The 24,895-nt window shown below is 50.0% G+C and overlaps 6 protein-coding genes across 6 annotated transcripts; 5 read left to right on the plus strand and 1 right to left on the minus strand.

The window, feature by feature from the left end:
- Positions 1 to 282: 282 nt before the first annotated feature.
- Positions 283 to 1,207, plus strand: MYCGRDRAFT_33235 (uncharacterized protein; the record flags this gene model as incomplete). Its single annotated transcript, XM_003856163.1, has 2 exons — positions 283 to 550; positions 651 to 1,207. 2 exons carry the CDS (start codon positions 283 to 285, stop codon positions 1,205 to 1,207), a joined length of 825 nt encoding a protein of 274 aa, XP_003856211.1.
- A 5,290-nt stretch (positions 1,208 to 6,497) lies between these two features.
- Positions 6,498 to 7,478, plus strand: MYCGRDRAFT_89267 (zinc finger protein; the record flags this gene model as incomplete). The annotated part of the gene is made up of 1 exon (XM_003856164.1): positions 6,498 to 7,478. The coding sequence occupies one exon, from the start codon at positions 6,498 to 6,500 to the stop codon at positions 7,476 to 7,478; it is 981 nt and encodes a 326-aa protein (XP_003856212.1).
- MYCGRDRAFT_102326 (uncharacterized protein) lies at positions 7,465 to 7,783 on the plus strand (the record flags this gene model as incomplete). Its single annotated transcript, XM_003856165.1, has 1 exon — positions 7,465 to 7,783. One exon carries the CDS (start codon positions 7,498 to 7,500, stop codon positions 7,717 to 7,719), a length of 222 nt encoding a protein of 73 aa, XP_003856213.1.
- Positions 7,784 to 9,284: 1,501 nt separating this feature from the next.
- On the minus strand, positions 9,285 to 11,154 carry CYP-64 (putative P450 monooxygenase; the record flags this gene model as incomplete). The annotated part of the gene is made up of 7 exons (XM_003857390.1): positions 9,285 to 9,451; positions 9,513 to 10,068; positions 10,115 to 10,220; positions 10,268 to 10,358; positions 10,414 to 10,444; positions 10,496 to 10,978; positions 11,038 to 11,154. 7 exons carry the CDS (start codon positions 11,098 to 11,100, stop codon positions 9,285 to 9,287), a joined length of 1,497 nt encoding a protein of 498 aa, XP_003857438.1.
- A 437-nt stretch (positions 11,155 to 11,591) lies between these two features.
- On the plus strand, positions 11,592 to 12,590 carry GGS2 (geranylgeranyl diphosphate synthase 2; the record flags this gene model as incomplete). Its single annotated transcript, XM_003856166.1, has 1 exon — positions 11,592 to 12,590. The coding sequence occupies one exon, from the start codon at positions 11,592 to 11,594 to the stop codon at positions 12,588 to 12,590; it is 999 nt and encodes a 332-aa protein (XP_003856214.1).
- A 1,298-nt stretch (positions 12,591 to 13,888) lies between these two features.
- Positions 13,889 to 15,564, plus strand: MYCGRDRAFT_23748 (aldehyde dehydrogenase-like protein; the record flags this gene model as incomplete). The annotated part of the gene is made up of 5 exons (XM_003856167.2): positions 13,889 to 14,006; positions 14,059 to 14,144; positions 14,198 to 14,346; positions 14,411 to 15,426; positions 15,485 to 15,564. Coding segments are annotated over 5 exons (1,449 nt in total), but the record flags the coding sequence as incomplete, so codon positions are not given.
- Positions 15,565 to 24,895: the final 9,331 nt, after the last annotated feature.

Consider the following 24,895-nt stretch of genomic DNA (forward strand, 5'->3'; position numbering starts at 1 on the left):
AGCATAGTGGCCTATTAATGCTGCCTCCTTTGCGATATCCCGCTGCAAGGCGTGCACGAAGTGTAGCGGGGTCCCTCACGATTGCCGAACATTCCGTCATGCAAACTTCCGCGACTAGAAGTGAGTTCATTCTTTTGTGTCTCGTCGTTCAGACATCAAATGCTCCCTTTGAGACGGATCAGTATACCCAATCTTGTGACCAGAATAGCGACTCCAGTGCCACGGCGTTTCCAATCTCCTCTTCCACCATTCAGCAGACTACTACCTCAGCAGACGTCCAGAATGTCAACCAACGGCAATTCCAACAAGGCGCTTGATCCAAACCAGGGAGGGGATGCAACGAAGAAGACCTACCACAAGCAGCCGACTGGAGAAGCGAAGAAGACTGCCGATGCACATTCCAAAGAGAACGAGTTGAAGCTGTATGGGAGTTGCTTCTGCCCATTCGTCCACCGAGTCTGGATTTCGCTTGAACTCAAGGGCTTGGACTATGAATATGTCGAGGTGGACGTGTATCGCAAGCCAAAGCTGCTTCTCGACATTAATCCTCGTATGTGGCTTCCGAAGCTTGCGTCAGCGTGTCTGACCAGCTCCTGACTTGACATTCAAACCGTCCCTGAGACCTTGCTAACCTTCCGCCTGTGGCTTAGGTGGACTTGTTCCCGCTCTTCGCCACGGAGACTGGGGGATGTACGAATCCACTGTTGTCATGGAATACCTGGAAGATTTGAACGAAGGAAAAGCACTCCTGCCAAGAGACCCAAAACTACGCGCCCATTCTCGGCTGTGGGTGGACCATATCAACCGTCATATCATCCCAGCTTTCTACAAATACCTACAGGCCCAAGAGCCCGCCGATCAAGTCAAATTTGCAGGGGAGCTGAAGGACCACATATCGAAAGCAGTCGATGCCGCTGATGAGGAAGGCCCATTCTTTCTGGGCTCTGAGATGGGTTTCGTCGACGTGCAGTTGGCACCGTGGGTTGTGCGACTTGAGAAGGTGTTGAAGCCATACAGAGGCTGGCCATCGCCCGAGCCAGGCAGCCGATGGGAGAAGTGGGTCAACGCGATTGAACAGAGCGAGCCAGTGAAGAGAACGACCAGCAATGATGAATTGTACCTGGACAGCTATGAGCGTTACGCGGAGAATAGACCCAACACGTCCCAGGTACGAGATGCCATCAACTCGGGAGGTGGGCTGCCTTGAGGCGTCGCGAACAGCGGGTGTTGGGCAGTGTACATGGTCCTTGACGACTGTCGAGGACATTCTCCAGTGTCCAAGACCTCAGGCTTCAATACGAGCATTGACAGGCCCTATCGAGATGTTCTGCCAGACGAATTACATGATGAAGCTCTTTTACAGGATGCAGTGACAGTGTACCAATGATTCGGCCGTCGTTGGGCGACGAACCTAGTTATGACGCCCAAACGGATTCAACGAGTCGCGCAGATGTCAGGAAGATGACCTGCCGCTTGACAAGGACAGCATCTGTCGCTCAAACGTTGTATGGAAAGCATGCAATGCAATCTGTACTGCCATTACTCGTTCGTTACGTCTTGGCGTTTGGTGTAGCGCCCCGGCCGCGCAGCGATATGTCCGAAGGAACTCAAGACCACGAACGTAACTTCATCCCGCGACGTTGTCCAACCTGCACAGCAGCGATCATGTCAGTCCACCCTGGATATAGTATAACCGTCTGTGGAGCGATTCTGCAAGACATCAGGTCGAGCAACAAGTTCCAACAAGGGCGCTGCTCGGCACCGGCGGCACTCCATGAATCACAGCGGTTTTCATCAAGAAGATATGAGACGAGAGATGCGGAGCACCATGCAAATCTGCTACTCCCGTCCTCCTGCTCCCAGTGCACCGTCCAAGCCACTGAGGAGCAATCTGTGTAGTAGTGCAGTCCGAGCTGGCTCACGGAGATGTCCCTCATATCAAGAATGGCAGGCAAGTAGAGAGTGTCTCTGGCTGATAGTCGTGTGTCAGACAGACCGATCATCTGGGACTTTCCTGTCGCAAAGATTCTACCGACGGCTCAAATATCGAGACGAAGTAGAGAGGAAGCGCTTGCCACGACATCCCATAGATCTGCCACACAAAGGAGCATGGGGGCTTGAATCCGGCTTTCCAATATTGAATATCTTGCGCCATTAATTGCACGCGAATCTGCAGCAAGCGGAGACCACAATGGACCCCAATTCGTCCCTCGGTTCAGCCACCGCTAACAGCACCTTGAGCTATCTACGAGGCATACAGCTCAGGCCCTGCGTGAAACGAGTTCTCTTTTAGCTTGGCAGCGGAATGTACCCCTGAAGACGATCTTGCTGGCAAGGTAGCTGAAGCCGAAGGACGGACACGACTCCGTGGGAGTCTTGCGCAGGGCAAATTCGGGGGACGTTGTGATCGCGATGAGATCGGAAGCGATGCGTCGGTACCCAACCAATATCAGATTCGACGATGGAAGATGGGCAGGGGAAAGTGATTGACGGATTTCTTGAGCCACCGTCTCGGGACGAGGGGTTCGCGGTTTTCAACAACCTCCCTGGACGAAATGATGGCAGATTGATGCTTTCCTCGGGCAAGACGCCATGTCATTTGCCGCTACAATCTCCGTACGGTGACTCTGAGGAAGCCTTTGCTCTGAGACACAGAGCGACTTTTGTTCAATCACCGGTTCTTTCAACACTCCTGGCGGTTTGGCCGCGGTTTATGGCAAGACACATGCACACTGCCACGAGATGCATATGTCTACCCGTTGTGAGCAGAGTTGCCGAAGAAGGAAGTTACCCGGTCACAGAGTAGGTTTCATGCAGGGCATGGAAGATGGCAACAATCATCGATGGTGTCTTATCTCGTCCAGCGCCTATACAGGTCTCTATTCCAGAGCTCTCTCACAGAGATGGTTGGAGGCGTTTCGGCCACGATAGACCCTGCTTCCACTTCGAGCAGACTGCCGAGACAGCAGAAGTAGTCCAAGGAATGGAATTGCATGCTCCTTCCGCATATGGCTCAAAGAACACAAATCATTTCATCGCCGAGCCATGTGGCCCTGTTGTTTTGCTAGAGAAAGGATAATGGACCGGACCGGTACCGACTCGGACTTCCAGTCGTGTGTCTCGTATGCCAACATCGCGAAGAGTGCCGAAGCGTCGATCACAAGCCGCTCGATCGATGGCCACTAGTGCGAAACACAAAACCGCTTTACCGTGAAGAGAAGGGTCTCATCATGTGAGGTAAGATCCGCTAGGGTGCCGGTGCGTCGCTCGTGTACCTGCACCGCTTCCACACACGAGATCCCTGATGAAAAGCTGCCACCCCTTCTGAATGATGTGGCAGCTGTCACGTTGTTGGAGCCGAGTACTTCAGCTGCGCCGGCGGATACCTTCAGCGGAGACAGTTTCACTCGGGTGCTTCCTGTGTCGTGCGATTTGTTGCGATGCATACTTGCATGCGAGGAACAAGCCGTCGATCAGCTTGACTTTCGATTCGCGATTGAATTGTCGAAGCCGAAGGTCAATCAAGCGGCAGTTGCACCATGGCATGAGCCGAGCAAGGCAAAAAAGGTTTAGGCGTTCAATTTCATCCGGCGACCAGGGCGGAGCCAGACTTCTACCCGCTCACTCGCAAGAATCGGGCGAAGATGCATACAAGTCTTCGATCCTCGAGCACCCGTCAACGTCACATTGCGCCAGAGTGCTTGAGCCAGCGCCACGATCGCAGGTGGCAGCGACTATCTAGGGTCGGAGTGCTGCAAGAGGCATCGGTAGAGAATCATGCCACGGCGCCACATATGAGAGACGGGCATGTCGTGAATCGCTTCGAAGACAGCAGGCATGGGCGCAGGCATTGGGCGTGGGGCCTGCTGCGAAAAGTCATAATGGTCCGCGGAGGTCTGACGAGATCGGTAGTCGCCGGACAAGGTTATCCAGTCAAAGCAACATGGCCGTTGTTTCCAGCAGAATCCGAAAAGAGCCAGCGTAGAAAGACCCTGGAGTGGGATCGAGAAAAGGGAAGGGATCGAGAGAAAAAGCCACTCCACGTTGCGGCTTGTCCGCTAGGCCGGGCTCCGCTGAAATTCAAATGCGAGGTTAAGAACGCTTGATGACCACATGCGTGACGAAGGGTAAACGGTAAACCTAAGGAAGTGGGTAGAGGCGCAGGCAATCCCAGTCTGTCGGGCATGATCGTGCGCAGGTCCAAGTGGATATTCGTCTTCAAGCTATGAGCCCTACAGCCTACAGGACGACCAGCAGTGAGCACGCCATGATCGGAAGTGGCTTGATAATTGCGACTTTCGCGTGGCTGCTGGCCTTGCTGCGACGTAATCTCGCAACGATAGCAACTCGAGCAAGAATTTGCGGGCCCTGCGAAGATGTATCGGTCAAAGTGCAACGAGCAGGCTTTCCATCGAGGAAGCCGATGTCGCGGCTGCCAGCGGATGGCCTCACACGACGACAAGCACGAGTCGTGGAGGAGGGCAGCGGTGGTCGGTACCGTGTGAATTGTTGTACCGCTGTCTTGTCCTTGTCTCACGCCGCGCGACCGGTATATGCATCCGCAACTGGCCATGATAGAACACCCTTTGGTCTCGACTACAATCGATAGCGGGCAATGCTAACCAAGACTTATCCGAGCCGAGCAGAAGCCTCACGACTCCAATCCGGCTGGCAGAACCCCGCGCAAAGCTGCTCGCCCGGTGTCGCATTGCCTTACCGCAAACGCATGTGTAAGAGGTACTGCGAAGACAGCAAGGATGCAGGTCTCACGGCCATGCTTCCAGGGCCGCATTATTCGAGAGACAGCGAAGCGAGACATGTTTGAAGTTCCTGATGAGCCGCCACACTGACACTGTGGACACTTGGACAGGGCCAACTAGCGTGGCCGGCTGGCCGCAGCCATCCGGCGCTCGCGAGAAATTGCAAGCTTGGTCCATGCGGCTGTCATCTCGATCGAACTAACGGCGAAGATGTCATAATGCTGACCAGGGCTCGCCGCTGCCAACAATCATGTCGAGCTCGAAACGATAATGCACTCGCGGTGATTCGAGAGCGAAAATGGGTCAAGCAACGCTCCGTGGTACGAAGTTGTCTTAGGCTGATGGTCCGGAGACGGCTCCCGTGGTATATATACGCAAAGTAGGAACGTCTTCACGCCATGATCATCACAAAGTCGTCAGTGGAGCTCCGACCAGGAAGGACTTGTCGAGAAGCGTTGCGATGGTTTGCAGCACGCTAAAAAGCTTGGCAAATCGGCGATTTGCATATGAAAGTGAGTTCTCTACCAGCATAAGCGGAACTCTGTCCGGGATAGAGATGGTCGCAATCGAGAGATCGAAGATGCAGGGAGGTGCGGGCGTACAACGGTCGCAACCCGTCCCAAACTCGAGTAATCGCAGCGTCGCAGCCTCGCAGGACTGGGAAGAGACTAGGAGTAGTCTTGCTTTGCATCCGTGGGCCGGTGGACGGCTGGGTTGGTACTCTTGAATCTTGAGCTGCAAGCGCCCGAGGCGGGTTTTTCTAATAAGCCTGTAGGCTGTCGCATATCCAGGGTCTTCTCTCCTTCACCTCGTTCCCTCTCCCAAGTGTGTCTCCTTCAACCCACTCTTTCCCCTCGTTGTCCGTTGACTCCCGGTTCAGATCCGATGGGATCAACACTGAGCAACCCTACCCTGGTTGGCTGATCAAAAGTCAGAACCTTCCGAGTTGTCGTACGCCTCAAAAGGTGTACCCTCGCCGCGCGCAGGTCTCAGCTCCGCTCGCCTCTTCTTCACACTCTGACCTACCAACATCGACGACTGTCTATCTATTCCTTCCGGCCTCACATCACACTCGCTTCAGATCACATTGCACATCTGTCGCAGTATCAATCATCTCAACGCTACCGACCATCCATTGTCCCTAAGGTACCTAACAACCGACACTGAGGAGCAGTCCGACATCATCATCCATCGATCCATTTCCACCGCCACCCCGCATTTCAGACATCTTGCAGTCTGAAGCTCCCAGCACAGCAATCAATCAATCAATCAATTTACCACGACTTGCACGTCGTGCCTCATATCTCTCCCCGCCCGACGAACCGTCACAAATCTGGCTCTCCCATAATGGACGGTAGAAATTGCAGCGGCCGCAAAATTTCACTACTCATCGAAAGTAGTGACGCGTCTGCGCTGCCCTCTTCCTCTTCCACCAGAATCCACTTGCCTCCGCTCTCCGTCATTTCCGCGCCGCGTCCACGACTTCAAGCGTCGCGAGAATCGAGCTGTTCTTCCACCTCCACCCCGAGTCTCACTCCACAAACCCCATTGTTGGTCCGGAGCGACTCTCAAGACTCTTCCCGCGGCTTCCCCACGCCCTCTCCGTTGACGCCATCCTACCTTTCATTTCCGCCACACAAGCAACAACAACTCCATCATCACCATCATCAACTGCACCACCACCAAAACGGTCAGCACCACCACCAATACTTTCTGGGTCATCACAGCTATTCCAAGATGGACGACCAAAATGCGTCCATGTACCCGCCGATCCCCGACGCGGCTGGTCTGATGCCGCAAGCCTACCCAATGCCACCGATGCAAATGCCGCAACAACTCCTACCGCACCAGCTCGCGCCGCAACAAGTCGTGCCGCCGCAAAGCATGGGACAGCAATTCCGCACTTCCGACTCACCTGCATCCGAGCCATCACGAGCATCAGCACAGGCGAGCAGCAAAGCCGGCCAGCAACCGAAAAAGAACCAATATCCTTGCCCCATGGCCAAGCAGGTCGGCTGCACCGACTTCTTCACCACTTCCGGACACGCGGCCCGCCACGCGAAAAAGCACACTGGCAAGAAAGACGCGTTTTGTCCGGAGTGCAACAAGGCGTTCACGCGCAAGGACAACATGGAGCAGCACCGAAGGACGCATCAGAATGGTCGTGGTGCGTCGCGAGCGTCCAACGACGATTCCAAGGTTAAGAAGCCTGCGAAGCAACCTGCGAAGAAGACTACGGCCAAGCCAGAGCCACATCTCGAGATGGCTTTGGAGCAGCAGCTAGCCGAGCAGGCGCAGCAAGTACAAACCGTTGCGCAGGCGGTTCGGGAACAGGATATCCAGCAGGCTGTCACTCAGCAAGCATTAGCAGATGCTATGCTCGTACCTGCAGCTGGCCCATACTTTCTCGGTGGCATCGACACGGGCCCGATCCCAGCTCTTCCAATGCCTCTGGCCGACATGAGCATTCGGCCACCCCTCCATCGATCCAGCTTCGCCAACTCTCTCGATTTCGTGCCCCCAGTCGCACCAATGGTCGATCCGGATACCCTACACTATTCATACCCATCGCCGAATGGTCTCACCAACGGCCTCAACAGCCTAGCCCTGGCTGCGAGCGAGCATAGCCGCAGATCAGAGCACGCTTCATCTCCTTCCGACAGCGCGCAGCAAACAAGGAGTCCATCGATCGAGACGCCACAGCGCGAGACTCCGTAAGCGACAGATCGCAGAGAGCATGAAAAAGGGAGTGGAATTTTGTTTTTGTGCGATATACCCAGGAAGCTTGTATGGCGACGAGGGAACTTTGTCTGTTCCATTGTGGGAGTTCGAGGCGAGACGACACGGATACATAATAGCGGACATTTGTCACAGCTTCGTGAACAGTGGCAAGAGAGATTCGCTTGAAGGAAGCTCAAGCAGAACGGACGCAGTCCACGAAAACGCCGAGAGGCCATAGCAACGATGTAGGCCACAGCAGACGTTAGCAAAGACTATCCAGCCGAGAAAAGGGCTATTTAACCAATTCATGCGTACAAGATCTGCTTCATACTTGGCTTGTCTCGCGTCTGCCACAGACGGATTTATTCTGAAGGCCAGGTGATGTTGATTTTGGCGTGATGGAGTTCTGCAGGGACCGAGAAGACCCTCGTTGATCGTCCGAAGGGTCCATATCGCAACACCAGGGCACTTAACAAGCGAATTCTAGGGAGTAATAAGCGTAGAGAAGAACCTACGAAAGCTAACTTCGATTACTCCTATTAGATATCGAGTACTATACGGTCTACCTCCCGTACGACAGCCGCTACTTGTACTCACCGAGCACGACTCCTTCGACAATCTTTCCGACAATCCCTTCGACAACACCATCGACAACACCCTTTACGACTCTCTCACCGACCTCGACCAGCAGCAGCACATCGGCGGCTACTCCTTCGTGTACCATCGGCCTTTTCTGCTCCCGTGAGCTTTAGTCGGCACTGCTCACCGCACCTACCGTCGGCCTTCTAACCACCCTTCCCAGCTGGTTGATACCGCTACGAGCGGCGCTGCGGCTGTGAATCCTCCATGTACGGGGCACAAGCGACTACTAGCTTAGCGTCAACGGTGGACGACTGCATAGCCTCCTGCGATCACGACCCGACTTGCGTCTTGTGGAACTTTGGCTTGACGGCGGAGCTCTGCTCGATATATACCGGCGGCGGACCCGTGACCGAGAGTGTGAATTCGAGTAGCGTGCATGGACATTATCAATTAGGCGATTGTCCTCTTTCTTATCCGCTTGGTAGATATGGAGATCATGGCAGCCTCGGTGCTCGATCGGGCCTAACAATCATGCAGTGGACGAGCGCTTTGGACTGCAGAAAGGTCCAGTCGGGAAGCAGAGGAGGATGCAATGCATCTGGCCATACAGCGCAAAGCTTCTGATGTGCCCTCTGGTAACGACCAAACACAAAGATGGGACGCAATCGTCCTTCCTGCCTTGTCCGATCTGAAGCAGATTCTAGTTGACAAGGGCTCCAGGACGCTGAAGTCTAGACCGCGTGGATACCTGACGGTCGCAGTGAAACAAGGCGCTTCTCATTCCAGGGAGGCCGTGTCGCGGTCCTTTCCCCAGCGGCATCAAGAATGGCGACACCGTGGTCTGATCGTGGTCGTGGTACAGCCTTTAGCATGACACCTACATGAGCCTAGCCCGAGGCTCTCTTACTTCTGCATCTGCGGCTTACTCAACCCCCAGAGATCTTTCTAACGCTCTGTATGGTTCCATTATTGCCATTGAGAGGTAAGCGAGGACACTCTGAGAGACGCCGACGGCGAAGGGGTATTTTTCGAGTACGTGGACTGCTGTTATAGCGCATAGACACAGAGTCAGCAGAGAAGGATACAGGATCACAGTCAGCATGATCTCATCTGTTCAAGACTATTGACGAATATGACGATTCCTTTGTTCCGTCCAGGCCCTACTATTACCAGCCATGCTCCCTCCCAGCTTCAGCAATAGCGCCTTTTCCTACACTCCTACTACCTCTTCACCGGATGGAGCTTAACCATCAGAGGTGACTTCTCCCACACAAGGTACACCTTCTGCTCTGCCCAGTCGTCCGGGAAACATTGCTCAATGTCAAAGTGCCAGATCAGCCGCGCGATCACAAGTTTCAGCCCGATCATGGCAATGCTACGACCGAGACCTAGACGACAACATGTCAGATCGCAGATCAAGACTTGAAAATGACAATGGCAATGACTTACAGTCCCTTGGGCCCACTGAGAATATCATAGCCGCGTCCTTGGAGTCATTGATATACCGGCGATCCTCCCCTGTCCACCGCTCTGGGGCGTACGTGTCCGGGTCGTGGAAGTTGACGGAACTCCTACAAGCCGCGTGTATCGGTACACCTACAGCCATGTTTCCAGGCACGAAATGACCATCGATGGTGATACCTTCGGTAGGCGTAAATCGAGGGTGAGTTACCGGAGATGGAGCTTGGATCCTCAAACTCTCGTCGAGGCAAGCTAGAAGATACCTGCATTTGTTGACTCCTGTCATGGTGATGTCCTCCGAGGTTGTAAATGTTGAACGGATCTCCTGGGTGAGCTTGAGCAAGGCATGCTTATTCGTTAACAACCGAAAGATGGTATGAACGACCGAGGTGACCAAGGTCTCCGTTCCTGCTGCCATGAGAAACACGGCATTGGAGTTCAGCTGGAGCGCGGTCATTTTGCCGTCCTTGTGAGACTCGATCAGAGTGCCCATGAAATCCGGAATGGGCGATTCTTTGGCGATACGAGCTTGTACCTTTGCCTTCTCTGCAATCAGCATAATCTACTTGGCTGTCCTCAGTGCAACCCACCTCGCTTGTCTTATAGAGGAACTTGCGGTCTGACAGCAAACTCCTGTCAAGCATCAAGGCCAGGAACGGAAGGCGAAGGAATCTCGGCAATCTTTGCGAGGCTTGACTAGGATGTATTAGCATATCGTTGTTGGTAGAGATCTCACAACGTACGCGTAGGCCATGGGTCTGCCTAGCCCTGTGAACTTGGTGATCCAGGGATGTAAGGCCGACGATGTGATGCATTCGAAAGAATCTCCATACGCTAGAAGCAGATGTCAGCTTTTGCTTCGTTCGGCAACGCGCATTGTGCAGCATACTAAGATGCCCGACGACGTCGAATATGAAGAACTGGCGATTATCGTTAGTGGCAGGCGTACAGTCGGAGAGCTCAGCACTGACGTTGACCCATTTCATAAGATCAATCGAGGCGTGCCCGTCTTGACCTTCTTCGTGAAGCTTGCAAATCAACAACGCAAGACGACTTTGAACCACGGTCTCCTGTTTCCTGAGCGCACTCTCGGAGAAACCTGGAGCCATCAACTTTCGAATGTAGGAGTGATAAGTTTCGTCGCAGTATAGCAGCGTCGGTTCGCCCATCCCGCTGGCATACATTTCATCCTTCCTGAGCTCTTTTTGTCCAGCTTTGCGACCATATATGTCCTTGAAGGCCTGAGGACGATTGAAGATGAGCTCATTCGGGGCAACCCGGACGACTGGGCCATATTGGTCGTGCAGCTCGAGCATGTATTGCGGTGAGTTGCCGCGAATGAGATCCAGAAAATATGGCCATCCGGACGCAGCTCTTACTTTCGGTCCAGGGTATTTGGCAAGAGGGTGGAGGTACAAGTTATACCCGACGGTCGTCGCTGAGTAGATCAGCGCCTGAGAGGTGTCAGCTGGTGTCTTGAAGCATCCATTCGGGATCCGACGTAGATCCGTACAAGTAATACTGTTCCGGCAAAAGCGCTCAACCCACTCGGGGCGACAGACATCCAATCCAACATCTCTGTGGCGTGGCAAAGACTTCCTGGACAAATGGTTGTGATGCTCTTTCGACCGCCAGTCGAGGAGATTGACAGTCAACGAGTCGACGTGCGTCAGCAAGAGGCACGGACTCACGGACAGCACTGTATGGCCACGGGATCGAACTTCACAGGCCTCAATCTGGCGTGATACCAGAGTTCGAGAGTCCGCGAGTCCGAGAATCGAGCCAGTGGTCATAGCTCTTATTTGACCAGGTGCTCCCCCAGCAGCATCGAAGCTCCCCTACTCTCGGACTATCATCATCATTGGGCTACCCTTGACCGTTCGCTCCGTGCGATGATCACTCCAATGCGGTAGCTTGTTCGAAATAACGCCTTTCGAAAACATCGTTCTTGTGACGAATCGAGACACCCCGAACATCTTTTCCAACGCTTCAGCGATAGGAGTCGCACTGATCACATAACAGCACTGGCAAATGTCGCAAACCACATACGCCACGTCACGAGCGCCCATGCTTGATGTACGCGGCTCTCTGCCCGGCCAAGTCAATACCGGAACCATTAGTCCGTACAGAAGAATCGATCGAAGCAATGACACTATCGGCACAAGCGATCTGGCTGCGGACGAACAAGTCCTGCTAGGGCCGTTCAACCATCTCGACGCCCGGCCCGGGAAGGAAATCCGGTCCCAATTGATTGATGCGTTCGACTCCTGGCTGCAAGTGCCCACCGCCTCACTGGCTGTCATCAAGAACGTGGTCCGCATGCTGCATAACGCTTCCCTCTTGATCGACGACATCCAAGACAATAGCGAGCTGCGACGAGGAGCGCCGGCAGCACACCATGCCTTTGGGACAGCCCAGACAATCAACTCCGCCAACTATGTCTACTTTCGCGCTCTACGTGAGCTTTCTACACTCCACAACCCAGTGATGGTACAGATTTACACGGCAGAACTACTCAACCTCCATCACGGACAAGGAATGGACCTCTTCTGGCGCGAGACAGGTACATGTCCAACAGAAAGCCGATACCTTGAAATGGTTGGGAATAAGACCGGAGGCCTCTTCCGACTGGCCATCAGATGCATGTGTGTCGAAGGATCACCCAAGCAGAGCAGCGCTGACTACATACGGCTCGCGACCATGATCGGTATTCTCTTCCAGATCCTCGACGACTTTCGCAACCTCACAGACGGATCATATACATCCAGCAAAGGATTTTGCGAAGATTTGACTGAAGGCAAATTCAGTTTTCCAATCGTCCATGCTATTCGATCGAATCCCGGCGATTCGTTCCTCCACGATATCTTACGACAACACACGGACGATCCGGCAGTCAAAAAGGAGGCTGTGTCGTACTTGGAGCGGTGTGGCAGCTTGATTTACACGCAGGGCGTGATCCACCAACTTGCTGGGGACGTGCTTACTCTGGCTGATGAGGTAGATGCAGGACAGGGACGAGCACAGGCTCTGAAGGACATCGTTCAAAGACTGATGGTAAAACTGTAGCGACTGACAATTCATGCACTGTGTCTGTTGACAACTTGCGCACTCCAATAAGGCGTCGAATAGCCCATCGAATGATTGCAACTTGCTCTCGTTGTTTGGCAAGTAGTGTGCCTTGTTAAGAGTGAGAACTTCCGCGACGTCACCTCTGCAGTCATCACGACAGCAAACCATTGACAACTCACATGATTCAGACCGGTCCCACTGCCCACAGGCTTAGTGCTGACGACCGGTATACAGTAAGTTCGTCGCTGCTCTCTTCGAGCAACATTCAGCCCTTGATGACGCACCCTGGCCCGGACAGCTTGCTCCTTTCATTCTCCAAACAAGGGGCCCTGCATCCGTCAGCGCTTGTCAAGTCGCAAATGCCGAGAGTCGAGAGTCGAGACCAATAACGACACGACTGCTCCTGCAGCCTTAAGATATTAATGCAAGGTACTTACCCTTCCTGCATACCTCATGCAGCAAAAACATTACAACTATCAGCGGCGCCTGTCTTATTACGCCTCCATCCTCGTTGACAGGCGGCACTTAAACGCCGACCAGGATTACGGGCACGCAAAAGATGAGGCTTGGACATCAAACTCCGCCGCCGCCGCCGCCGCCTCCAACTTCGCTTGCCCAACGCCAGCATCTTCCACGCCCGACCACACCAACCAGAACGACGCCTTTTCCCTCCGCAATGCCACTCCGCAAGGTTCGAGTTTGATAAGCGACTGAGTCTTACGTACCGGAATGCATGATACTTTGAGAATCTTGCCGCCCAACTTCGTCTTATCAAGTGAGTTGCGTGCACACGAGAAGAGATAACGTCGAGCTTTTCTGTAGCGTAGTGAACTCGAGCACTGCTAGCCGCTAGTAGAGGGCTAGCCACAACAAGCCTGATTTGACTTTAGCTAGGAGCCAGAGATATGTTGACCATCTTCGGGACCCAACCTGGAATGCTTACACAGCAGGGGTTCCTCGCGTGAACGAAACACGTTGTCAAGACACGTTGTCAAGAGATTGCTGGGATCATCTCCGCAGTGGTCCTTGAAATAGCCCTCATTGCTCGTGATGCAACGCTTACCGACGGCACGAACAGGCGACAAGGGCTCCCGCCAAATGCCAGACTCCTCACGGTTGCGCCGAAACATCATTGTTTGATATCGAGATTTTCATTTGTCCGACGAGGACAAGACCTTTCAACGCAAGACCAAATCATCGCCGGAATGGAGAGAAAGGCCGGAGAGACTGACGATACTTCCGTCAACATTAACGAAGGAACGCAAGCCTTCTCCGAGCCGCTGCCTTTTCATTTCGACCTTGGCCGCTATGCCATACCGCACAAGCTGTACATCCATGGCGATTGGTCGGACAGTAGCAAGCAGCAAACACGCAGCCTCACTTCGGCAGTTACAGACCAAGTGATCTGTGACAGTATGCACCTCTGAGAACTACTTTGCTCTGTCATCCGACTAATCTACAACAGATGTACACTGGGCCACTGGTGAAGATGTCGACCGGGCTGTAGATAGCGCGGAACGAGGCCTCAAGGCCTGGCAGGCACTGAGCAAGGTCAGCTCATGGCCGATCGGCGACTTCTTGTCCTCTAAGGCTGACCATTTTAGCGTCAACGGCGTGAAGCTCTGGTGAAGTACGGCGAGCTACTGAGGGAGCACGCGCAGGCCATCTTCTGGTTGGAAGCTGTACTCACGGGAAAGGCGCGATCATTCAGCGCCTATGAAGTCGACGCTGCGGCGGAGACGTTCAAATGCAAGTTCATCGATCTGCAATCTGCGACGGTTCCATCAATATACTGATGAATGCAAAGACTACGCAAGCTCGATCGACACTTTCCACGGCCAGGTCATTAGCCAGGAAGACGAGTGCATCAAGTACACGCTCCACCAGCCTTTCGGTATCTGCGCCGCCGTCCTTCCATTCAACGGTCCTCTCGTTTGCTTCGCTATGAAAGCGGCGCCTGCTCTGGCGGCAGGTAATGCTCTTATCGTCAAAGCTAGCGAGCTCAATCCATTCTCTACCATGCTCGCAATCTCGCTATCGGTCGAAGCGGGCATTCCTCCCGGGACCATCAATGGTCTCATAGGCGACGGAGAGGCTGGGAATGCGCTCGCGAGCCACATGAAGATTCGCAAGATCAGTTTCACGGGCAGCCTACCGACCGCACGTCTCATCCAGACTGCCGCAGCTCAGTCGAACCTGAAGAGCGTCACTCTTGAGCTCGGCGGCAAATCTCCTATCATTGTTTTCCCGGATGCAGACCTCGACAGAGCCGCTGAGGGTTGTTGCCAATTTTTGATGTTGAATGGTCAGGGATGCATGCTGGGGACTCGAGTGTACCTCCACAAGACCATATCCGACCAAGTGATCTCAAGAATCCAGGCGACGGTGCAGATGTACGAGGCCAATCTGCAATCAGATCCATTTCGGGACGACACCTGGAGCTCTCCTTTGTTCAACGCTCGCCAAAGGGAAACTGTGTTGCGATACATCGAGCATGGCAAGAGCGAGGCTACCCTCCTTCCAGGAGGCGGGGAGGTCATCGACGGCAGTGGATGCTATATCCGCCCAGCCATCTTCACGAACCCATCGTCCGCGGCCAGTATTCTGAAAAGTGAAATCTTCGGTCCCGTCGTTGTCATTTCTACTTTTGAAGAGGAAGACGTGGTCATCAAGGCCGCTAATGACTCCGAGCTGGGTCTGGGCGCCTTTGTATGGACCCGCGATATTGGCCGCGCTCTGCGAGTAAGTAGCCAGATCGAAGCCGGCTGCGTAGGAGTCAACGGAAATCCATACGTACCCTGGGTGGCGAACACCACCGCCGGGGGCTGGAAACGTGAGTATTCAGCCGTTCAATGCTGCCACCACCATCGACAAGTCTAATGAATTCACAGAAAGCGGCCAAGGAGTTGAGAATGGGTTCGCAGCACTGCTGGACTGGACGCAAACCAAAAGTGTGAAGATCTCAGGCTGAATCGCAGGAGGGTTCATTACATGGACACGCACGATAGTTCTGTGATATACTGTCTATTGAAGCCAGCAGACATGTCATCTATCCGCTTGTACTGTACCTCAACCGATGTTATGATGTGTGGGGGTCATCGGTTGAAAGAAGACTGCCTTGGTTGATTCATTTATCTGTTTTCAAGACCTCGCGCCCATAGAGATTACATGCATCACAAGTTCGCGTCGGAAGAAGCGCCGCTGCTCGCGATAGATGGTGTACTATATCTCCATATTGATTACTACACTAATTCTCGTTTTTTGACTTTACTCTATATTACCATTGTAGCTGTTTATCGCTTATTATGCTCTCGTTGTGCTCTTAGTGCTGTCGTTGTATTGTTAATTAGCTACGTTTATGTGCTATTAAGTAATAATACTAATAAACCGCCGTTTAAGTAGTAAAAACCCTTCTTCCGCGGTTATAGCTCTCTCTTACTACTACTAAACAACACTATTACTATTACTAATCTCTGCCGCTCTCGCTCTCGATCTCGTCTATAGCTTTTATATTAATAAATAGTAACGAAGGCTAGGCTACCGAGAACGCGCGGCTTACCGTATAATTATCCGCCGCACTAGCGCTAATACCTAACCGCGTCGATATACTAATGCTCGACAATAGCCTAACTCTATCGCCGCCGTTATCGCCCTTAACTCTACCTACTAGTCTCTAAGTCTTCCGTAAGCCTACTACCTTTAATAAAAGCTAGCCGTAGTATATTAGTAATACGAAGTAGACCGAAGCCCTTACTAAAGCTTAATCCGTAGATGCTATAGTATGGAAGAGTAGCCGCTAGACGCTTACTCGATATAACTACGCCGGCCGAGTATAGGAGACGGACGAAGGTAAGTTTAATATAGGTAATCTAACCTAATCTCGGCCTAATCTAAGCTAATTCTCCTAGGAATACCTACTATTATAATCTGCCGCTACTATAAGAGGGACGATTATGTCTACCGCGTATATAAGGATCCCTCTTATAAGCTTACTTCTTACGGATACTACTTTAGCTATAGTAAGTAGGGCTATCCTACCGGCAAAGCTTTAGATACTAATAGAACTGCTAGTAATTAGTTTAGTAGAATAATAGAAGACATTAAGGCGAAGCTAGTAGTAGCGGAGGATAATATTAAGCTACTTATAGCTACTAATATAGAGCTAGAGAATAAGGGTAGTACGCTATTAAGTAAGATTAACCTCCTTAAATATAAGTATAGTACCGAGATTAGAGGGCTTTTAGGTAAGATTAAACTCCTTAAAAAGTAGCATATAGATATAATAGCTAGCTACGAGCTAAACTAGGAGGAATTAACGACGGTAAGAGAGGCGTTAGAGGAGAAAGATACTACGATCGAGTAGCGTTTAGAGCGTTTAGAGAAGAAGTAGGGTTAGATTATAGCGAGATTATACTAAGATCGCTTCTTTAGAACTCTAAGAAATCTATAAATTGCTTACTTAACTACCTATACTATTGTTTTATATATATATCCTCCCTCTACGCCCTAAGATCGTCCTTAAGATTAATATAGATTACTTACTATTGCTTGCTATAGCCTTTTTACTTGCCGCTCTACGTCTACTACTCCTTCGTAGCTTATTAACTACCTACTCTACCGACACCTAAACGATAGGCCTAATAGCAGCACGCTCCTTAATAACTAGCTCCTTAATAGCTAGCTGCTTAATAGCTAGCTACTTAATAGCTAGCTCCTTAATAGCTAGCTCCTTAATAGTTAGCTCCGTCTTTATAGTGCTAAACTTAGGCTTAGGCTTAATAGGCTCTAGCTTAATAGGCGTAATCTCGGAGCGCTCTTATAACGGCGTAAGGGTTAGAGCGCTAGCTAGCGGTATCCGAGAGCTAGAGGTTAGCTTCTTTACTATCGATAGTAGCATCGTCGCTATTATATTAGCTACTCCGAAGAACGTCGAAGATCTAACTATCTAAGCTAGCTATATATCCGGTAAAGGGGAAGCTACTTCGGTAGCCTACTTCTCCCTCGCTCTTATAACTACCCTATTAAGAATAGTAGCCTTAGCCGCGGCGAGTATATAGTACGAGCTAGAATCCCCGTTAACGTCGTCGTCGAGAATAATAAGGGAGTTGTTATATCTTACTAGTAAGGATAGCGGTAGTAGCTTAGAGCTCGTAGCGCGTTTATAAGCAATAGTAGTAGTTACTCGGAGTCTAGGCTCTAAGGGCTAAGCGGTAGCGGCGTCGTAGAGATCGCTAGTAAGATCCTTATCGCCGCCGCCGAGATTAGGAAGGTCGGAGAGCTACTTATCTATCTATTACATCGTATAGTTAACCTTGCCGTTAGACTTAGAAGCTCTCGCCGCCGCCGACCCTACGGCGAGATTAGCGGCGAGATCGGCGCTAGCGTTAGCTACTATTACGAGCTTCTTAATAAACTCGTCGGCCGTCTACTACGTTATATTGTTACCCCTCTTAATACTAGTAGCGGTAGTAGTAGCGCTTACTCTTTAAACATTACTATTCGGCTTAAGAACAGTGCTATCCTTAAGTACTTAATAACCTTTTAGATAAAGGAAGCCGCTCGCGGAGGTACGTATAAGCTCTACTTCTTCGTCCTTAATATATCTACTATAGAAGTTGTACAAGCGGTCGGTGTTAATAAGTAGTATAATGTATATAGACGCCTTAACGAGCTTTACCGTCGTCTTAGTAATAAAGGGCTTTAGCATCCGGAGGATATCTACCGATCTCGTACTCTTATCGCCGGGCCTAATAGGCTAATCGTTGTCGTTATATCTAATCGTTAGGAAGTAGTCGTAGTAGTCGTTACGGCGGACTCGATTACGAGCATAAATACTCTCCTTAAGGAGATAATCTAAGAGATAGCCTCGACGTTCTCGCTCCGAGAGTAGTACGAGATCGGTATTTATCTTGTTTATAACGCCTTAACCGGTCTATTCGTAGGGGTCGCTCGCTTCTATATACGTCGGCAACGTAGGCTTCTTAGTATTAATTATAATAGTATAAAGGGTATAGGCGACGCTAATCTCTTAGGCGATCTCCGCCTAAGGTTTACTACCCTTAGCGTTAGCCGATAGTATAGGAGGGTCTAACGATGCTCGTTAATCTGTCGCTAAAGCCGCCGTAGCGGCCTACTAAGTATAGTTTATTAGTAGATTACGACCGCTAGTATTAGGGAAGCTCCTAGCCGCCTTCTTCGTAGTACTCTATCGGATTAGATTAGTACGCTTAGACTATAAGACGCTAAAGCCTTAGTAAGTGCTAGTACCGACCTCGACTAGCGCTATAGCGATAGCCGGAGTAGCGGTCGTCGCTCTCTTAGTTAATCTCGTAGTAGGAGGGTCGTAGCCGTAGTTACTATAGTTCTTAACGAGGTTTACATATAGGGTACTACCCTCTTCGTAGAACTTAGTAAATAGAGGTATAGTAGCGTTAGGGGTCGACTAAGGGTAACTTATATATATAATAGTATATATTAGGGTATAACAATAGGTGTCGATAATCTAGAGGGCATAAAGGGGCGTAGGATATAGATAAAGAAGAGGGGAAGGCCTTAGAGTTTTTATTACGACGTTATTCCTAATAGACGAGCTAGTTATATATAATCTCGACCGCGATCTCGATAGTAATCTTTATACTAACTACTTATCTAATAGGAATCCGTTCTCTATAAATACCTACCTTGTCCGGTCCCTTAGCTATAGACCTATACCCTACCTCGGCGTCTTAAACTCTATAAGCTTACTACCGGTAGCTATATAAGCCGCGGCTATAGCGCGGAGGTATAGGTATACATTAATATAGAGCTTATCGCTACTAGTATTAAGTTTATAACCGTCTAGTATAGTAGGGAATCTACCGGCTATAAGGGCTCCGTTTACGAACTATATAGTATTATCCGGTAGGTAGGCGATAAGATCTATTAGACGTTAGTAAGGGCGGCTACTATTACTATCTCGGCGTAATCTCTATTAGAGCGATAGAGGGACTTACCGAATTAATTCTTAAGGTCGACTATCTCTCGTACCTATAGATACTCCGTATCGAGGTCGATGCTATATAGCTCGGTTCCCTTAAGCTCTAGATACTTATATAAGATGTTAGGGATGCCGCTAATATAGCTAGGGATCTTAGGGTGCTTACGAATGCGGTAGCTATTATAGCTCGTAATAAACAGCTATACGGTAAAACGAAGGATAGGTACGTAGATCGTAAGGAAGGCTATATAGTTAGCCCTCTAATCCTCGTCGTAAAGGCGAGTATTACGGAGCTTAATAAAGAAGTTACGCTATCGATTAAACGCCGCTACTATACTAAGACCCTAGAAGCGCTTAATAGTATTATTGCCCTTACTAGTTATATACTAGAACGCCTTATTAAAGCGGAGTAAGTAGCCCTCCTAGTGCTCGCGAAAGTATAGATAAGTATTAGCTATTATCGGAGTCTCTACGCTATAGTTAGTACGTAGAATCTATATATATTAGCGAGATCGTAGAGAGATTAATATAGAGATTAAGCGTACCTACGGCGTTCGCCTAAGCTTATCTACTACGCTAAGATATTAGTAGAATACCGAGAACTTCGTCTTAGCTATAGTACTAATATATGTGTCACATCTGCCTCCGCCGAATACCGACAATCGGCATCTAATCCCCTGCCTTAGCAGCATATGTACCCCTACTAGGGCCTTTTAAGCTCGTTTAAGCTAGATTGCGCCTGTAGTATAAGGATACGTAGAATCTCCTCCTTCCGAGAGAGTATCGAATCGAGTCTGTTCTAAAGTAATTTATACTGCTACTCTATTCTTAACTGCACCTTTTATACACGATTCGATCTACCCTACAGTACGACGAATTACTTCCGAGATAGCTTCGTCTCGTCCCGGCCTATTAGGGAGCAAGAGTACCCGTCGCCGGGCGAACGAACCCGCTAACGACCCGGATACTATAGAAACCTCTACTTAGACTGCCGTTAGCGACGACGAAGACGCCGAAGGCGGGCCTAAAAACCTAGAAGAACCTATCGGGCACTAGGATGCCGCTAACGAGGGCAAAGAAGAACCGGAGAACCCTCTATAGGAAGAAGACACTCTACCTAAGGGAGAAGAAGACGATATTAATAAACAAATCCGTAAGGAAGAGGCCGCTACCGCTAGATAGGAGCGCCTCCTCTAGCTTAGCCTTCTCTAGGCACGTAATAAGGCTATAAGGGACTATATCGCCTAGGTATAGAACGGATCTATCCCTACTGTCCTACCTAATGCCCTAGTTCGGCTATCTATCCCTAAGAACGCGCTCCTAAAGGCCCGGAATCCCTACATCTTCGAAGGAAAGAACCGCGCCGACTAGGAATAGTAGTAGGAAGATATTAACTAAGCAATTAACCGGGCTAGTATAGCTACCAACGAAGAAAAGATAGAATTCGCTAAAGAATAGATAGCGAGACCCTAAAAGTAGCACTAGAAGCGCTACCTTCTTAATAAGGTACCTGTTCGGCTAATATAGAGCGATATGTAGCTCGTAATGCTAGATTCTATAGGTACGAAAGACGAATGCACCTAAAGAGCTATAGACAACATTAAAGAGGCTAAATAGGGCGATAGGACCCTAACCGGGCTAATAAACTACCTAAAAGAATAGTAGGATAAGATCGGTTATACCGACATTCCTAGGATAATCTATAAATTTAAGGGAGCTCTTACCCTAGCGGTTAGAAACAGGCTCGAATAGGGCTAAGTTACCCTTACGACCTTCGTAGATGCGGAGGAATAAGCTAATATATCGTACCGACAGATATAGGAATTTAACAAAAAGCGCTTAGCGAAGACTTCCGTTAATAAGACTAACGGAAGGCGCCTAAATAAAAACAACAAGCCCCCGAGTAGGCCGAGAAGGGCTAAAACCCCCCCGAAGGCGGCTAATAAGGAGAAGTTAGCTACCGCCTACTAGATATATAGCAAAGAGGGCTACTAGCGCTAGGAATGCCTTAATAAGGACTAGTTAGGAAAAGGGAGAGCCCGCAGTAGATCTCCTCTAACCGCTGCGGGTTAAGTCTAGTACTTAGAGGCCTAAAGAAAGGCTGCCGAGCTAGGAGGAATTCCCCGAACTATAGGGGAAGGGCTAATACGCCTTAAAGTAGAGATATAGGGTCCTAATAGGACTAAGACACTCCGAGCACTGCTTAATTGCGGAGCGTAAAGCAACTTTATAAACAACATAGCAGCTAAAGAGCTAGGCCTAAGCCCCGAGTTAGGGCAAACAGCCTAATACGTAGCACTAAACGGCTAGAGGATAGCTGTTTAGGGAGAATGCCGCGTCCCGTTTAAAGTAACGGACACTTAAGGACATATAAGAGGATATGTAGAAACCTTCGTAGTCGGAAGAATCTATAGGTTCTAACTAGTCCTTAGCATGCCCTAGCTAGAACGATAGAACCCGAGGGTAAACTTTATTTGCAAAAGCGTTACCTAGAAGGGGACAAAAGGTAGACAATAGAGGCCGGTTAGGCTCGTCTTACCCGAAGAGTTCTAGAAGGACGCCTCTGGCATCCCTTCGGGGCGCGTTTAGGCCCTTGCCGCTTAACGTATAGACGACGCGCTAAAAGAACCGGAACTTCCGAGCGAATTCTCGGATTTTGTAAACGTTTTCGCAGAAGGAAACGAGTCCCTTCTCCCTAAGACGGGGCCGAATAAGCTTAGTATCGACCTCGAAGAAGGCAAGGAGGCCCTATACGGCCTATTATACAACCTCTCTATAACAGAACTAGAGACTCTACGCAACTACCTCGCCGACAGCCTAGAGAAGGGGTAGATCCGCCCCTCGACCTCCCTAGCGGGGGTAGGCATCCTCTTTGTAAAGAAAAAGGACGGTAGCCTACGCCTGTGCGTCGACTATAGGGCCCTTAATGCCGTTACTATTAAGAATAGATACGCCCTGCCCCTCGTCTAAGAATCTCTAGACTAGTTAGCGCCGGCAAAGTTCTTTACAAAGCTAGATATACGAGATGCGTACTATCGCATCCGAATTAAGGAGAGCGACTAGTAGAAAACTGCCTTTCGGACGAGGTATAGCTACTTTAAGTATACTGTAGTCCTATTTAGGCTAACTAACGCCCTAGCAGTGTTCTAAGGATATATAAACTACGCCCTCCGGGGCCTACTAGACTACTATATTATAGTATACCTCGACGATATCTTAATATACTTACAAGACGCCGAAAGCTACAAGAAACACGTTAGGATAGTCCTCGAGAGACTTAGAAGACACTAACTCTTTGCTAAACTATTAAAGTGCGAGTTCTTTAAGCGGCAAGTCGGCTACCTTAGGTTCGTAGTAACCCTAAAAGGGGTCGAAATAGAGGCAGAAAGGATCTAAGCTATTACTAACTAGCCCCTTCCGGCCTTAGTTAGGGACATTCGCATCTTTATCGGATTTACGAACTACTACTACTAGTTTATTAAGGGATTCTCCCGTATAGCTAGCCTACTAAACCGCTTAACAGAAAGAGGCCTAAATAGTGCTAAAGGCGGACACCGACAGAGAAAGGAGGAATTAGTCCCCCTCGAACTCCTACCTAACATAGTGCAAGCATTCTAGCAATTAAAGACTAGGTTTATTAAAGCGCCTATCTTACGGCATTTCGACCTAAAACTACCTATCCGCGTCGTAATAGATGCCTCTAGGTTCGCCGTCGGGGCAGTACTGTCCTAACCGCATAAAACGGAGGGCAAAATGCACTAGCACCTAGTAGCCTTCTTCTCTAGCAAGATAAACGCGGCCGAAAGGAACTATAATATACACGATTAAGAGCTTCTCGCTATAGTCGAGGCCTTTAAGCACTAGAGACACTACGTTAAGGGCGCTTCGCACTAAATTAAGGTCTTAACAGACTATTATAACCTAAAATAGTTTATAATAACTAAGTAACTAAGCCGAAGACAGGCAAGATAGGCAGAGCAGCTATCAAACGTCGACTTCCGTATAACGTACAACCCGGGGTCGCTTAATGCCGCCGCGGACGGAGTAAGCAGACGCCTAGACTTAGAAGATAGGGACTACTCGGAACGGTAGATTAACGAAAGCGACAGTGCTCCTATATTAGACACCCTTCGGCACTAACTAGGTCTGTCCGAGGGAATAACGGCCGAATCTAGCCCCGTTCGGTCTATAATAGTAGTTATAACTTACTATCTACAGCTCGCTAGGACCTACTGTAGCAAAACGTATATAATAGCAAGTACTCTAATAGAAGAATTATTAGACTCCCCGCTAATTAATATAATACGCGAAAGCCTAAAACATAACCCTATAGTATTAATAGTCGAACTAGCTATAAATAACCCGGATCCGCCGGAATAGACCTAAAGGTAGGCTATATAAGGCGAATTCCTCTTCTACGAACGGAAACTGTATGTGCCGGCGGGCCTAGTACGCCTAGCAGCTCTCCGCTAGTGCTATAACGATCCCCTAGCCGGCCACTTTAGGTTTGAACGGACCCTAGAGCTGTTACAACAGTCGTTCTACTAGCCAGACATAAGAAAATACGTTAAGGACTACGTAAACAGCTGCCAGACATGCGACAGGGCGAAGCTACGGCGATCGGAAGCTCTACCAAACGGGCCCTAGGAGGACCTAACATTAGACTTCATTACCGATCTGCCCCCAAGTACGTTTATAGGGCATACATACGACTTAATCCTCGTCGTTATAGACAGGTGGTCCAAAATGGCCTACTACATTCCCGTACGGAAGGACATTAACGCCGAAACCCTCGCGGAGGTCTTCCTAAGAGAAATCTTCCGCCTTTACGGAACTCCTAAGTTAATTACGTCCGACAGAGGACTAATCCTTACATCCAAGTTCTAGAGCATGCTTTGCTACTACCTTAGGGTCCGAAGGGGCCTAAGCACCGCATATTACCCCTAAACGGACAGTTAGACGGAACGTTAGAACTAAACGCTAGAGCAATACCTACAAGTATACTGTAACTACGAACAGGACGACTAGGTATAGATACTATCGGTAGCCGAATTCTCTTATAACGATAGCGTCTATACGACAACAGGGGTAACACTATTCTAAGCATATAACGTTCGCGATCTAATTACCGCTAGATAGCCCGACCTACCCTAATTAGAGGGCAAAGCTCCTAGTACGGCGGAAATAGCGTATAGAGTAATCGGCCTATAGAAAACGCTATATAAAAGACTAGCTACGTTATAGGAGAGACACGTACGATACTATAATGCTCGCAAAACTGCGAAAACATATAAGGTTAGCGACCGTATATACCTTTCTACTCGAT

The sequence above is a fragment of the Zymoseptoria tritici genome, chromosome 1, assembly GCF_000219625.1.
Source record: "Zymoseptoria tritici IPO323 chromosome 1, whole genome shotgun sequence".
Taxonomy (NCBI): domain Eukaryota; kingdom Fungi; phylum Ascomycota; class Dothideomycetes; order Mycosphaerellales; family Mycosphaerellaceae; genus Zymoseptoria; species Zymoseptoria tritici.